This window comes from Neoarius graeffei, chromosome 9 (genome assembly GCF_027579695.1).
Source record: "Neoarius graeffei isolate fNeoGra1 chromosome 9, fNeoGra1.pri, whole genome shotgun sequence".
Taxonomy (NCBI): domain Eukaryota; kingdom Metazoa; phylum Chordata; class Actinopteri; order Siluriformes; family Ariidae; genus Neoarius; species Neoarius graeffei.
The window spans coordinates 330,805-347,297 of record NC_083577.1 but is presented as its reverse complement, the minus strand read 5'-3'; the positions used below and the strand labels follow the sequence as shown (position 1 = coordinate 347,297).

General features: G+C 40.6%; 1 protein-coding gene across 1 annotated transcript in view; it reads left to right on the top strand.

The window, feature by feature from the left end:
- Positions 1–16,493, top strand: part of LOC132891405 (rap guanine nucleotide exchange factor 2-like) — a 57,502-nt gene that overhangs the window by 34,475 nt on the left and 6,534 nt on the right. Inside the window, exons 6-7 of the mRNA XM_060928914.1 lie at positions 9,961–10,113; positions 11,770–11,934. Coding sequence (XP_060784897.1) covers positions 9,961–10,113; positions 11,770–11,934 — 318 coding nt within the window. The remainder of the gene's footprint in view (positions 1–9,960; positions 10,114–11,769; positions 11,935–16,493) is intronic.

Sequence of the window (16,493 nt, the reverse complement as noted above, 5' to 3'; positions counted from 1 at the left end):
CTCTTCATTCTCACATCCAACCTGTGGGGCACACACAACATTGATTACCACTCCTTGAAAATCCAACTTCATGCCTATCACTCTATCTGACTCCCTCTTCACATCGATCACACTGTTGACCAACTCTCCCCTCAAAACAATACCAACACTCTTTCCATCGACTCCATAATAAAACAACTTGCATCCACCTCCAATGTTCTTGGCCTCGCTTCCCTTCCACCTCGTCTCCTGCACACACAAAATGTCCAACTTCCTTCTTTCCATCATGCCTGCTAACTCTCTCGCTCTGCCAGTCAATGTTCCCACATTCAGTGTTCCTACCCTCAATTCTAAGCTCCTTCCCTTCCATCTTTCGTGCTCTCTCCTAAAACGCCTCCCCCTTCTCTTTCTCCTTCTCCGTTTTGGTGCAGTAGTAGCATACTTTCTACTGGCACCCTGTTGACCAACAGTACTGGAGGCGGCTGTGGTTAACCCGGGCCCCGGCCGATCCGGTATGGTATTTCTCTTTTCAATCTGCATGTTAGATTTGGCACTGTTTTATGCCGGATGCCCTTCCTGACGCAACCCTCTCCAATTTATCCGGGCTTGGGACCGGCACCAAGAGTACACTTCTGCACCCCCAGTGGCTGGATTTACTGGAGTACTTGCTTTTAAAAATACATTTTCTGTCAACACATTGCTCTGAAGTGGCCTACTGGATTTACTGACTAGCTTGTAGAACCTGTAGAATAAACGCCTAGTAGAATGTTACAAAATGAAACACAACTGAACTGACAAAAAAAAGAAAAGAAAAGCCATTGTCATTTTCATTTTTTTATTTTAACACTCCTACCCACCCCCACGAGGTGAAGTGGCCAAGTGGTTAGAGCTAGAGCCCTGCACTCCCGCGGGACTCGTGGGACCCGCCGCAAAGCAGTGCAGCGTGGGACAAATTTTGAAAGCTCATTGCAGGCGCGGGCGGTGATAAGCTGCAGTCCCGCTAACTAAAAACTTGTTTGATATAAAATTTATAAATTATTAATTTATGTCTATCATATTTAATTTGTACTGGATATTTTATTTGGCATTAATAAAAACATTTTAAGATGCCTAAATTTGCAGAGAGAGTCAGATTGCCAGATTGAGTGAGGAATAGCATCTTAAATTTGCCACTGATCACCCTAACAGGAAATCCTTTGATCACTCTCATGACTCGCAGTTCACACCCAGCTAGCAAAAGAACAATGAGTGAAGTGATTTACTGCTTGTGTTAGTCTACAACTCTAATCAGAGAGACAGATTACACAGTGCCGGTAGGCTTGACTCAATGCTATCCCAGAAATCCTTCCTGTAATATGCAAATTTGGCCGCCTCTGATTGGACAGCCAAATTTGCATATTACAGGAAGGATTTCTGGGATAGCATTGAGTCAAGCCTACCGTCACTGTGTAACCTGTCTCTCTGATTAGAGTTGTAGACTAACTCAAGCAGTAAATCAATTCACTTCTCTTACTAGCTCTGCTTTGCAATAAAAAAAACAAACCCCCACCATTGGTACAAAGCAAGCCCATTCACTTTTTTATGCTGATCAGAGAATTACAATGGTTTCTCATGTGATAAAAATGTGCGATTCGCGATTAAATATTTTAATCGCTTGACAGCACTAATCGTTATTATTGTTAGAGACACTACATGCTGAATTCAGAAACAAGGTAAATAATAACAAACATGAGCTGTAGATATTTATGTTCAAATCCACTCAAAGTAGGGGGCGGGGCACATCACGCTGTGTCAAGACAAGAACTTTCCTGAGAAATAATGCGGACGTCTGCATCATGTGGGATTTGCGGGCGGGAGCGGGACTGAAAATTGTAATTCTTTGCGGGCGGGAGCGGGACTGCACAATGCGGGCGTGAGCGGGAGCGGGACTGAAAAATCCGACCCGCGCAGACCTCTAGTTAGAGCACTTGACCACAAAGCGAACGGTTCCCGGTTCGAGCCTCGTCTTGGACGGTGATCTGGGGCTCGCCTCCTGTCCACCCAGCAGTGAATGGGGACCTGGTGGAAACACTGGGGAAGTTAAAAAGGCGGCAAGGAAAGGAACTGGCCACCCTACCTCACCATGCCGTGGCCTAGACAGAGTGTGCTCTCTAACAGGCACTCCCCAACGTACGTACGAAAACGTATATGGGACTGACTTTGACCCACCCCCACAAAGCAGCATGGTAGTGTTCTGACAGCTCTGCAGTGTGTGCACACACATTATGTGTATATATGCATGTTAATCAGGAAGACAGTGGAATAGCTGTAAATGCAGCTTGCTCAGAAAATAAAAATGACAATCCAACCTGTTTAAAACCCAGGTCCGCACCTCGAGCTTAATAACTGCCCAACAGCAACACTGCTATAAGCAAGACAAAATTATAAAATCACAGCACTGCAAGCGTACTGGTAACAGTCTGATTACGTTAGTGCTAATTTACAACCAAACAGAATCATCAGTAAGATGCTAGCTAGTTTTTCCCTTTGGCTGTAAAAGTAATAAATAAATAAATAAAAACATAGTAGCTATGGGAATTACTCAAGGTCACAAAAGCTGCAATGTTAACGTTACCAAAGACAGAAATGTGAATTCACAAAATGAACGCATGCTGTGTCATCATGGTGGTTTAACATTAAGCTAGCGAGTCAGTGAAGCTCCACCTGACGCTAGCAAACATTTTTCAAACTCCAAATCATATTGGGTCACTAACATTACTAGAAAAGAAAGATTTCTACATTGTTTATTTGGCAAGATTATGCTAAAACATATTTCTGAAAGGACTTTAGATAAGTTAACGTTATTCATGTTAGCATAACTGTGTATTTGCATGCTAACTAACAGTGTCCAAGTTAACTAGCTATGTGCTAACATTAGCCGTGGACAAGGCAAGGCAAGTTTATTTATATAGCACATTTCATACACAATGGCAGTTCAATGTGCTTTACAGAAGCAAAAACAAAAACAGTAAACAATAGAGAAATAAAATTACATAAAATAATTTTATTTTTAATCTAAAACAATTAATTAAAATAATTAAAAGAAAATAATGAGAATTAAACAACAGTAGAAATAAAATAATAAAATGCCAAAAAGAAAAAAGGAGAAAAAGAAAATGAAACCAGCGGAATAAAATTGAATAAAATTAAAGTAAATTTAAAACATGCAGAGAAAGTAAAGATTATAAAAAATGTAAAAATATTAATTATTTAACAGAAAGCATCTGAGAACAGCTTGGTCTTTAACCTAGATTTGAAGCTGCCAACAGCAGGAGCATTTTTAATGTCCTCTGGCAGTTGGTTCCATAGCTGTACTGCATAGTAGCTAAAAGCTGCTTCACCACACTTTGTTTTAACAACTGGTTTTAATAGTAAATTTTGCTGCTGCGATCTGGTAGATCTGACTGGGTTAGGCCGCTGCAACATATCAGAGAGGGAATTGGGCCCTGTACCATTTAGAGATTTGTACACCAGCAGCAATGCTTTAAAGTCAATTCTGTAGCTTACTGGAAGCCAGTGAAGGGACCTTAGAATTGGAGTAATGTGCTCTGTTCTTTTTGTTCGTGTGAGAACCCTCGCCGCTGCATTTTGAACCAGCTGAAGTCGTTTGATGGTCTTTTTTGGCAGGCCTGTGAAAAGGCCATTGCAGTAATCAACCCTACTAGAGATGAAGGCATGGATAAGTTTTTCCAGATCATTTTTTGACATAAGTCCTCTTAGTTTGGAAATGTTTTTTAGGTGATAAAATGCCGTTTTAGTGATTGCTTTCATGTGACTGTCAAAGTTTAGCTCGCTGTCAATGAAAACACCAAGATTTTTAACCATTTCTTTAGTTTTAATCCCTTTTGTATCAAGAATAGTGGTAATCCTGAGTCTTTCATCTTTTTTTCCAAATAGAATTACTTCTGTTTTATCTGTGTTCAGCAGAAGAAAATTTTGTGACATCCAGCTATTGATTTGATCGATACACTGGTAGAGACATTCAAGGGGGGGCTATGGCAACTTGGTGGGCAAATCCATAGAAAGTCATTTGACTAACCAGACTGTGCAGCTATTGCAATGTTATCGCTAGCTCTAAAAGCACAGACAACTTCATTGCAAGTTTTCTTTTGGAATAAAACGTTTACAGGCCTCAGTATGCTCTCACAGGTTGGACGGTGAGTTTTTATAGGCCGTGATGTGGTTCGTTTTAGGCAGACAAAGCAAACATTTAAAACAAAATGAATCTTTAATCCTTTCCCCAGAGCATTCTCCAGAAGAACCGCCTCCTTCTATTATACCATCAACTGATTGTGTTCAAATAACGCTGCTGAGAAATCACTGAACTTGATTTTATACTAGGGTGACCAGGTTTCCCGAGTCTGAAACTGGGACACTTTTGCGCGCGACCATGCTCGTGCACGCACACCTTTTTTTTTTTTTTTTTATGTAAATGTGACACTCAGAGAGGTGCTCTTATCATTTTGTTGAAGCTCACATTTATATCTCACATGAAATAAAACAAACAGGCATTTTGTTATCTAGTAGCATAGTGGTATACAGATCAGTTAAATTATGGTCAGACAGCAGATGTTGTAATGGCTGAGAATAGGCCAGGCTATGTCCATAGGCCACATTTACACTGATTTATTTCACCTGTTTGTGAGAACACCAAGAAGAATGCATATGCACATGTAGGCTATATCTCTACAATTGTATGCATTACAGCATGAACTTAAAAAGTAGATATGTGACCTCAACATAGCCTCGGTCAGAATCAACCTTACTAACCATTCCCCACAACTGAATGAATAAAGCAAGAAGATGTGTACAAAAGTGAACACTTTAATGGAAGCTGCAACAAGCTGTTCAACACAGCAATATGGCCAAACTGTCAGAATGGTGTGTTAAACAGAAACAAAAAAGAGACAAGTGATTTGAGAATATACACTCAAACAAAACAGCAATAAAGGAGGAGAGGGGCGACAGCCCGAGGAAAGCCCCCACAGGAGCGCACAGCATTTGCAAAATAGGCTACCCAACTCAGTACAGGAACAAAGCACAGGAACAAAGCTAAGGCGACTGTCAATCCACCCACCCTAAACAAAATGCATTAGCCTACGTATATTTACAAGAAGAGTGAATCTTTTCCAGTTTTAATGTGATCCTGTATATCGGCGTTACCACTGTGGGCTACGGAGAAGGAACACTTACAGTGTGCGCAGTCAGCTTCGTGCACATTGTTCTGCACCTCTCGGAGGAAGGGGTAGGTGCATGGATTAAAGCAAAAAAAAAATTATTTGACTGAAAATTTACGGGGGGTTATGGGTGGATTTCGATGAAATTCTGAGAATGATTAACTTAGAACTGATAACTTTATTATCAATTAATTAATGGATTAATATATTCAATTTATTGCACTTTCTTTCCATTGCTTCCGTATATTATTTTTTTGTGGCAAACCACACAAATGCAAGCGCCTGGAATGTTTACTTTTTTGCACCATGAACTAAATGGCTTTCCGTTTTCACCTATTTCGTACAGCCAAGCCCACCTCCACTTGTTTTACACCTTTATCGATGGCAGACACATCAGTGCCTTCTTTCATGTAAAGCGCATCCATGCTGCTGAAACCCAAAGCAGAATGACATGCTCCTCTGTGCTCGACGTCAATATAGAAAAAAGTTTGGATCTTCGCTTACATTAAAATTAAAATTATAATTTGACCTTACTTTGTGTTGAATACGACTTCAAAAACAATTCAAGATTTTATTAAGAGAAATATTGTGGCCAACACGAGTGTTAAGTTACCTAAAAGATCACGTGAAGTTGGCTGCTACTTTGCATTCGTTCTCATTTTCCTCAATCATTTCATAGGCCAGAAACAGATGTTTTGACATAATTTAACTTAGTAGGCTATGATCAGACCCGTTGCAACAAGGTAGGCAGACTTGGCAATTGCCTAGGGCCCCAGCCCTCGAAGGGCCCCCGCTGCCGAACGACTGGTTATGTGTTCAATAGCAATGACAACTTTTTGAGCGCGGCAGTGCAGCGCCTAATGACACTTGTTGAAATACCCTAGTTCCAAGGGGGCCCCCTAATGCACAACAGCGCCTCCCTACATGCTTTGGCCGAAAAGTGCAATGACAGTCTGTTGTCAACCCCTCAATGCCCATCTCCGTCCGGTCAAGTGGTTGCAGAGCTCCTTGGCAAAAAAAACCAAAATCAAATATGAAGCGAAATTACCCCTCAGGGAGCCAGAAGAGAAAGAAGAAAAGGGAAGAGGAAGACAGAAAAAAACAAGACACTGGTAAGTGAGAATGTACACACTCATTAATACCAAGCGGGTCGACAAGCAAATTTGGTAGCTAGCTTACGTTAATGGTAGTTATCTTGTAGACAGTGTTTATAACAGTGATGTAAACGTTGTCATGCACAACAGGCTTACAAACTTGCAAGGACTGGCTAAAAATTCTAATATGTGCCACACAAATAGGTGAAAGACTGTCAACTTCTCCCAGATTAACTTATTGTGTTTATCAAAATGTCATAGTCAGAGTTAGTTTCAGTGAGCTGCATGGCTTTCATCAGAAGTAGCTAGTGTGTCGTGAGCAGGAATGGAGTAGGACAGGGGATGGCTCACAAGAAAGCTCTTTTTTACATAAATAGCCTATTTATGTAAAAAAGTGGCACTGATGTCAATTGAATGTGATGTCCGCAGGTCTTTGGACATGGAGGGTATTGTGGCTGCCTTTGCTGAAGCCAAAGCCCGCAAGCAGCAGTTTTAGACATTTTGCCCATGATTCTAGTTGCGTATTCTTAAATTTTTATGTGTTTTTCTATACCTTTTGCACTTTTCTGTGTGTGCTGGTTCTTATTAAGATTCTTATTCATGTTTGTAATCATTTAATCACCATTTAAAGTTATTTCTACTTGTGTATATACTGTAAATGTTTAGTGTTGTGTTATTTACACATTTTATATTACTTTGTCTTATTTTCATATTATATATATATATATATATATATATATATATATATATATATATATATATATATATATATATATAAAATATGAAAATATTATATATATTATATAATATATATATTATAATATATATATTATATATATATATAATATATATTATAAAATATTATATATAATAATATATATATGTGTGTGTGTGTGTGTGTGTGTGTATTTTGTCTATTCTTGTGTTTAATTGGGTTTGATAATTATTTATAATAATGTAAAGAGTTCATTTATTCAGTAAAAATCGTAAGAATGATTACAAAATGTGTGATGTTTATTTATTAAGTCTTCAGTGGGTAGGCGGCCATAAGGCCTTTCGTCGAGGGGGGGATAATTATGGGCCCCAGATCCCCCTTTGCCTAGGGCCCCCAAATAGCTTGAAATGGGCCTGGCTATGATTATTATTTAACTGTAGTCTTCTAGACATTTTGACTGTTTGGGGCATTGAACGCTGGTGTATGATTTTCAGGGAATAAAGTTTAGCGCATGTCGGAACATCATTGCACTCGCAGCCTCCAACTCCTCAAACGCCCTTTAAATTGTGATATAACGTAGGCTATAAGGCACGATTCTAACATACCTTACACACTGGCCTAACGAAAATAATAATTGTTGGGGCGTCTGCTGATTTGTTAGCTATAAATTTAGGTCTAATTACTTCTGACAGTCTGCAAGCATTGCACCGTCGGGTCTTCAAGTCTGGCTGAAGCAGAGGAGCGGGCTTTCCGGGCTTTATTTTTTCGTTTGTTTTTTAACATGCTCTATTTCTATATGTCCAGGTTTGAACTAGTCATTTTGGCAAGATTTAATTTAGTACAAAACAGAAATGGTCAGACACAAGCACGCCAAGCACATGGGAATGTATTTTGCCAATTTTGACAGCGCATGTTTTTAATGCCGCACCGTAGACAGCGAACATTTAAATGTGATCAAACATAGGAAATGAATGACACAAAGCATGGCTCAAAAACAAAAAAGTTAAATAAACCCTGCTGATAGTTGATGGTGTTGCAACACATCAGTGTTATAACCCAATCTCTACCCAACCACCCGTCATTTTAATTCTCCTCGGATCAGCACCGACCTCACATTTGGCCTTGGGAGAGTTCAGTTGACTGATATCCGTCACACGACGGAAAACTTTAATCCATGGGTAGGTGCCCTGTAAATCTTTGGAAAAGGTACATTTTCTTTTCGGCATAATTGCTGCGGCATTACTGCTGCTGGCTGCTAGACAAAGAACATTCGCGCCAGTTAATGTTTATTTTATTGTTGCATGGCAACCCGTTCTGTTGTCTGGAATAATGTGGCTAAATAAACACCCATGCCACAGGGCCAGGGGGCAGCAACCAGGAAAGTTTGCGATTCCTGTCAATTCATCAAAATAGTAAATGCAGACATCTCATCTCATCTCATTATCTCTAGCCGCTTTATCCTTCTACAGGGTCGCAGGCGAGCTGGATCCTATCCCAGCTGACTACGGGCGAAAGGCGGGGTTCACCCTGGACAAGTCGCCAGGTCATCACAGGGCTGACACATAGACACAGACAACCATTCACACTCACATTCACACCTACGGTCAATTTAGAGTCACCAGTTAACCTAACCTGCATGTCTTTGGACTGTGGGGGAAACCGGAGCACCCGGAGGAAACCCACGCGGACACGGGGAGAACATGCAAACTCCACACAGAAAGGCCCTCGCCGGCCCCGGGGCTCGAACCCGGACCTTCTTGCTGTGAGGCGACAGCGCTAACCACTACACCACCGTGCCGCCCGGATCAGAAACTGAAGGGGAAAAAAATCACAGTGAAGGGGCGCGCTATGAAGACATGTAAGGAATATGGGTAAAGTTGAGAAAATAAAAGGAGATAATGAAAGGAAAAGAAAGTCAGGAGATACTTTTCTTGGGGCAAATTTGAGTGGATATGATGGTTTAACACAAGCCAAATACATGTTATGTGAGTGGTAAGATGGCAGCCAGATGGCTTCACTCATCTGTACAGTGGGGAACAGGCACTGAGCTCAATATAAAATCTGGAGAGCTCATAGCCCATTCCCTGCTGTAGAGACAACTGAAGCCATCTGGCTGCCATCTTACCACTCACATCACGTGTATTTGGCTTGTGTTAAACCATCGTATCCGATCAAACACACACACACACATACATACACACACACACACAGTTATTGCCTGGGATTCCCCACTGAGGCTGAGTGCAGTGTGTTAGCACGAGCATGTAGCCTATGGGAAATGAATAGTGTGTTGGATTAGCACTAATCCCATGTTTTGGAAAATTGTAAATGTTGTCTTGGGCTCCTCTGGGGTGTCACCAATCCATGTGCAAAGTCTGGAGTATGTGCATCCAGCTGTGTTGAGTTGAACAGGTTTTAAATTGTCCCTAAGGGACAAATAAAGTGTTTTGATTTGAATTTGTTGGAAATTCCATACAGTTGCTTTAGTAGTGTGTATATAGAGATATATGAGTGACAGAGAGAGACTCCTCCCCCCAGTTCCGTATCGCTACGGAGACACTAATTGGTGTATATATTTGAACAAAGATCTAATTCTCTCTCATTAGTAGGATTTTCACTGCAACTGCAGGTGGTCTATCGGTTCCTTGGAGTGATTTTATTCGGATAAGTCTCAGTTTTCTTCTTCTTTCACCACAACTCTCTTCCTGAACACTCTTTCTCAGCTAGGTAGGGTCTCCATTGGCTCATGTCATGTGAAAAATGTTTTTTTTTTTCAGTTTTGTGAACTAGTGCTCTATCAAATAGTCTGAAAAACCACCTCATCTGAGTGTAAAAACTTGAGTTTTTTTTAAAATTCATGTTTCTGTTACTCGTATTTTTAGTTTGCAATTTCAAATTTAATGGAAACACGGCTACTGATTAATAATACTGCCATGTTCTCTCTCTTTCTCCTCAGTTTGTGTGTATAGCGCAACAGGCCTACTGCTGCATCCTTAACCAAGTCGAGAACAAGATGGAGAAGGACAAGGAGGAAAGAAAAGTCATCATGGTTAAAGAATATCGCCAGCTCGATCACACCGACAACAGAAAAGGATGCATTGTCACCAGGGTGAGCTCAACAACAGCAAAAAAAAATCTTGTTAATGGTTCAACATGTCAGTTGTTCTTACACCTTATTCAGACAGGATTTACGCTCACTGGGTGACATCTGGACATTGGGAGACATTTTCCAGGAGCCTTACTAATTAAATTAATGCAGAATGAGCTCGTTTATACAATACAGCTTTTCTTACAAACCAGAGTTTTTGTGTCATGTGCTTCCAAGTTTTACATTCAGTTGCAGTTAGTTCATTTCTAGAAGATGAAAAGTGACCTGATATTGAGGCACAGTGGCTTTAAGACACAAATACACTACCGTTCAAAAGTTTGGGGTCACTTTGAAATGCCCTTATTTTTGAAAGAAAAGCACTGTTCTTTTCAATGAAGATCACTTTAAACTAATCAGAAATCCACTCTATACATTGCTAATGTGCTAAATGACTATTCTAGCTGCAAATGTCTGGTTTTTGGTGCAATATCTCCATAGGTGTATAGAGGCCCATTTCCAGCAACTCTCACTCCAGTGTTCTAATGGTACAATGTGTTTGCTCATTGCCTCAGAAGGCTAATGGATGATTAGAAAACCCTTGTACAATCATGTTAGCACAGCTGAAAACAGTTGAGCTCTTTAGAGAAGCTATAAAACTGACCTTCCTTTGAGCAGATTGAGTTTCTGGAGCATCACATTTGTGGGGTCGATTAAATGCTCAAAATGGCCAGAAAAATGTTTTGACTATATTTTCTATTCATTTTACAACTTATGGTGGGAAATAAAAGTGTGACTTTTCATGGAAAACACAAAATTGTCTGGGTGACCCCTTGAACGGTAGTGTATACTTTTCACCATGCGCACTTGTGCTTGTGTAACTGCTGCAAAAGCAGTTGAGATGCTGCCATGTTTTACTGTAAGTTGTCCCTAGGGGACAAATAAAGTGTTTTGATTTGAATTAAATTGGTTGGAAATTCCAGAAACTCTCAGGTGGTCATGTGATTTGCTGCTAGCACTTTGATTTCTATGTTGCCCAACTTCAAAAGGAAAGCGTCGAAGCACAATTGCCCAGCAACATTTCCCAAAAAGTTGCCCTGTGTATCGTCACCTTAAGAGGTTAATTCTCAACAATCTGGAAGAATACACAAGTGTGTGATTTGAGACTCGTCAATCCAGATTCGACTAAAATTACCCCCCCCCCCCCCCCCCCCACACACACACACACATATATATCATTTGGTCTCCAGTTTCCTCAGAGGAAACAAAGTGAACCAAAAATAAGATGGAATTTCCTCAGGAGCCGTTCGAACCCTGTGTGAACAGAGCCTTTGACTTTTTATCAACTTTGCTTTAAATGATACTGGGAGTGTTATTCGTCTTCACGTGGCAGATTTGTTAAGCTGAAGGATTCAGTGCTGAATCATACGATCGACAGTTTAGACTGAATTCCATAGATGTGTATCGAGCACATGCTGCAGTTGATTCTAGAGCATTAAAAATAATTTAAAAAATAATAATCGGCTGAACAGAGCACAGTGATGTCCGAGTCAGTCTGCAAACCAAACGCGTGAAGCCACTTGGCTGACTGCAGGAACAAGGAAAGGTCACTGAAACTAGCCACTTAAAATATCTTGACTCAGTAACAAAGCCAGATCTAATGGTTGTTCCATCCCACAGGGCACAACCGAGCGTCTCATCATGTACCTGGTGGAAAAGCACTCGGCGGTGGACCCCACCTATATTGAGGACTTCCTGCTCACCTACCGCACCTTCCTGCCCAGCCCCATGGTGGTGGGCAGGAAACTGTTGAAGTGGTTTCATGACCCCAGCCTCAGAGACAAGGTAAATATCAAGATGTCTTGTAGGCTCTTTGCAGCAAGAGGTCTTGTGCTTGGATACCACATAGCAACGCCATACTGGAGAGCAAGCTTTCTTTCAGGTAAATAAAACCCTCGAAAAGGTCAGGAACAAAAGTTTCAGCAGTTTATAGCACTTCATATCTTCCCCTTTCTTGAAGGATCGGCAAAATAATTTTCCAAGTTTAATTTAGGCTCATTTTTACAGGAAAAATTTATTTTTATCATGAAGACATTGACTTTCAACGGACGGTGTTTGGATCTTTGTGGCTAAACGACATGGCCACTTCACAAGGTATATATGCACCAAAAAACACCTTGTAAAAGCACTTCTTTGAATTCTAACAGCTCAAATTGCTCCATAATAAAAGTTTTCTAGGTATATAGTTGTTTGTGTGAGGTTTGGCGACATCCTGAAGACATAAATGAACAATTTCCAGCGATGCTAACACGAAGCTCGGCTTCCCTCCTCCTCTCAGCTCTTTTTGTGTTTGTGTGACAGATAAAGGCTCTAATTTGAAAAAAATCTCATCAGAAATTTTCTGTAACCATGTGATTTTTACTGGCAACAAAATCCCCCAATCAACAGACTTCACTTTTATGAAGTTTAAATCTCACTTGGCTAGCTAGACGAGGATACTAGTAAACAATCCCGTTGCCATAGCAATGCGATTCCTGCCGTTGAAAAAGACCGCTTTTTCTCAGTGAATAAAAACAAACAAAACAAAAGCGTGCCACATAAAATGATCACTGAGCCACTGATGCGCTGTAATAAATACGCGTTTTCATCACACCAAATTGTTGGTTTCAAGATGTCACCAAACCTTACAAAAACAACTATATACCTAGAAAACTTATTATGGAGCTGCGCTGAGCAGCTTGAATTAAAATAAGTGCTTTTACAAGGTTATATATATATATATCAGGGCTCGAAATTCTTTTTTTTTTTTCACCAGCCAGCCGGACTCGTTCCCTTCCAAAGTAACTCGCCAAACAGAAAATCAACTCGCCAAAATTTGTTCATGTATGAATTTTACTTCTGTCAAAAATAACGCAAAAGAGAGTCGTTCCCATTGTTCATGACTAATGTGCATTTATTTCAAGACCCGAGTATTTTGATACTGTTGTTAAATACATAAATGAGAACAACACAGAGCACCATAATATAATATCAACAAATAATAATATGTTGGAAAACTTGGCAACTTGGTGTGTGAGTATTGAAAACAAATATACTGACTATCATGACTATAGCACCCAAAATATGTCCAACATGCTTTCTGTATTTAACCATTTATGAGGGAGAAAGCATGAGGAGCTTCATATTGACAAGGAATCAACTTGAAAAAAATTAATCATTCCATAAAAATCATATCACAGCCGAGGCCGACCCTGCTCTCACGTTTGCTTATAAGTCCTTTGTCGTTTCTCCTCTTCAGACCGAGGTCGCTTTGTCCCCGTCTCTGGCGGTTTCTGTACACCTTTCAGAAAATTCCACATCGCAACGTAGCTTTGGCAGATGTAGATGTAAACAACAACAAAAACATGTGCTTAAATGGGCAATAATGTGGCCACATCTATTATAACCAGGGCTTTGAACCAGAATTTTTTTCCTATTGGTTCGTTCCGAACAGAAACGGAATTTTAACGTTTCCGGTTTTGGGTTCCACCATTAAATAGACGTTCCCGAACCGGTTAGAACGAAAAAATTTCATTCCCGGAATGGTTAATTACGTTCCCTGTCAGCTGTTTAACAAATGGCTATAAAATTATGTCTCTGTCTCATCCAGCTTAAGCCAAATGTAGGCTAATTCTATTACAACCTTCATTAAATAAGACAAGAAATAATTCAAAACAACTATTATTTCAAATGTTGGCGATTTGGATTCTCAGTATGTCTTCCCATCTACACAAACAGAAAAAGTGCCAAAAATGAAAGATAATTCGTTTAGTGTGTTACCAAAGGCTAGTCAGGCCCTATAGAGGGCTACCGCATGACGTCACCGCGCCGCGAGATTTTGTTAGGCGCCATATTGGAAGACCAAGTACACATCTATGCAAGTACATACATACATAAAACAAACTACACCTGAAATGTAGCCAGGGCCGGTTCTGCCCTAATCTGGACCCGGGTGCAACATCGCGCACCCCCCCCCCAAAAAAAAAACACCAGTCTAAATCAGGACAACCATCACATAACTATAACTATAAACACTTTATATTAACTATTTTAACTAAATGGGCTATAATAAAATAAGCCTGCAGGCAGCCACGGCGGGCTGCCTCAGAAAAGTAACCATTTGTCCTACCTTAAAACTCGTTTTGCATTTTCTGCCTCCTTTTTTGTATTTTCAACCCTCCGTTTATTTTCTTTCCTTTTCTGAAAACCCGATTTGTGTCCAGACATTTTGTTCTGCTACCAACGAACTAACCCGTCAGGTCTCATCTCTCGAGCCCGCGATGATTCCCGTGGGAGGGGCAACAATTGATACATTTTTACAAACAGCCAATAGGGAGGTTGCATCGTTCAGGCTCTTCTTTGCTCAGACACTCAGTAATGGAGACGTGATAGTAGTCCACCCTCCCGCTCTCTCCATTCAGTCAGCGAACGTCACACAGGAAGTGAACCCCAGCGGGTCATAGAAACTTGCGCAGGAGAAGAATGGCTTTTTTATTTGTAGGCTACGGAAACTTTGAGGAACGAAATAAAAACCGGTATTAACCGGTTACCATTATTTTTAATAAGCGTTTCTGTTCCGGGACATAAAAAATAATAAAGTTTCTGGTTTCATTTCTGTTCCATGTGAAATAGAAAAAGTTCCCGGTTTTCGTTCCTTGAACCGGTTCAAAGCCCTGATAATAATGTGATGTGGCAGCGGGGGCGTGGCCAAGCGTCGGTCTGTGAATGGAGGGCGGAGTCAGGGAAGGTAAGTGGTGGAATCATTGCACCTGATGGGGATTAACCTGTGTTTGTGTGTCTTCCCCAGTGACCGCGCCCTTTAAAAGGAGAGGAGAGCAGAGAAAGGGAGCTCTCTCTCCCCAACCAGAACACGTGTGTGTGTGTGTGTGTGTGTGTGTGTGCGCGCGCGGGTGGGAAGCGATAAAAGGCTGAAAAGCTAGTAATAAATAGTTCATTGAGAACTCAGTTCTGGCCTGCCGTGCTTCTGTGCTCCACCCACCTGGTCCAATACTACACGTGATTACCGCGATATTCAGCGAGATGTGTTATACGCATGCGCAGTAGTGAAAAAACCGACAGCCTGACTCGTACACGATATGATTCGGAATTCTTCGGTAGTTTCCGTCCTGCCGATAAACACACTGATTAACACAGACACGGCACACACTTAATATGTGGCGGCTTTAGTTGACGGTGTGTCTGAATCTTCGCTTCATATATATTTTTTATTTTCAACTAGCCAGCCGGGCTGCCTAGTGACAGGAACTACCCGCCAAATGAAAATTTAAGTTGCCTTGGGTGACCGGACCACCGCGAATTTCGAGCCCTGTATATATATATATATATATATACATACACCTTGCGAAGTCAGCATGTTGTTCAGCCATTAAGATCCAAACGCCGTCCGTTAAAAGTCCATGTCTTTGTGATAAAATTATTTTTTTTCCTGTAAAAATGAGGCCAAATTTAACTTGGGAAACTACTTTGACAATTCTTCTCAAAGAGGAGAGAGATTAAGCGCTATAAACTGCTGAAATGTTTGTACTTGACCTTGTCAAGGGTTTTGTTTACCTGAAAGCTTGCTCTGCAGTATGGCATAGCGATGTGGTATTCAAGCACGTGACCTCTAGCTGCGACGAGCCGATTGAATTTTATTCCAAAAACAGTTTCCATTTGAATAATAACAACGATAGTCAGGGTTCCCCCGGGTTCTGAAAAATATTCTCCACTTTTTTATTGAAAAATCAAGTCAAAGAAGTATTCTTCACTTTTTCTTATTTTTTTCTTCGCTTAGTCTGTAATTTTTCTTAGTTACTGACTTATCAAAGTGGACTTAATACAGGTTTATACCAATCAAACTGACACAATTCAAATATTTGTACAGATACAGCTCGGCCTCTCCATTACATATCAAATCTGGGCTTCACTCCAGCCTCTAATAAGAAAGAGTTGATTTTGGGCGCGCTGTGCACCATCAAGCTCGAATAAACCTCTTTAGTTTGAGCTTATTGAAGATTATTTTAAAGGGAATTATTCAAAAGAGGTATTAGGACTCCCCTTAGCCTTTAACTTCAACACAAAACTTGATTTACAGTTGAACAGAGTCGAGAAGGATCTTGGAACAACCAACAGTGAAGGAATCCAATTTTCCCGTTGATTTATAAACTGAACACAGAATGACACCACGTTTTTCATCATACGTTTGCCAGGGGGACTCAACATGCCATGGCCCTGAAACACAGCTCCCTTCAGTTGCTTGCTGTCGGACAGCACCTTCACTTTTTTTTATTTTTTTTTAACCATCTCCTGTATTATTAACACTGTCCCATGTGCTTGGGGACGGTCGGGGCTCTGAGTGAGCCTCC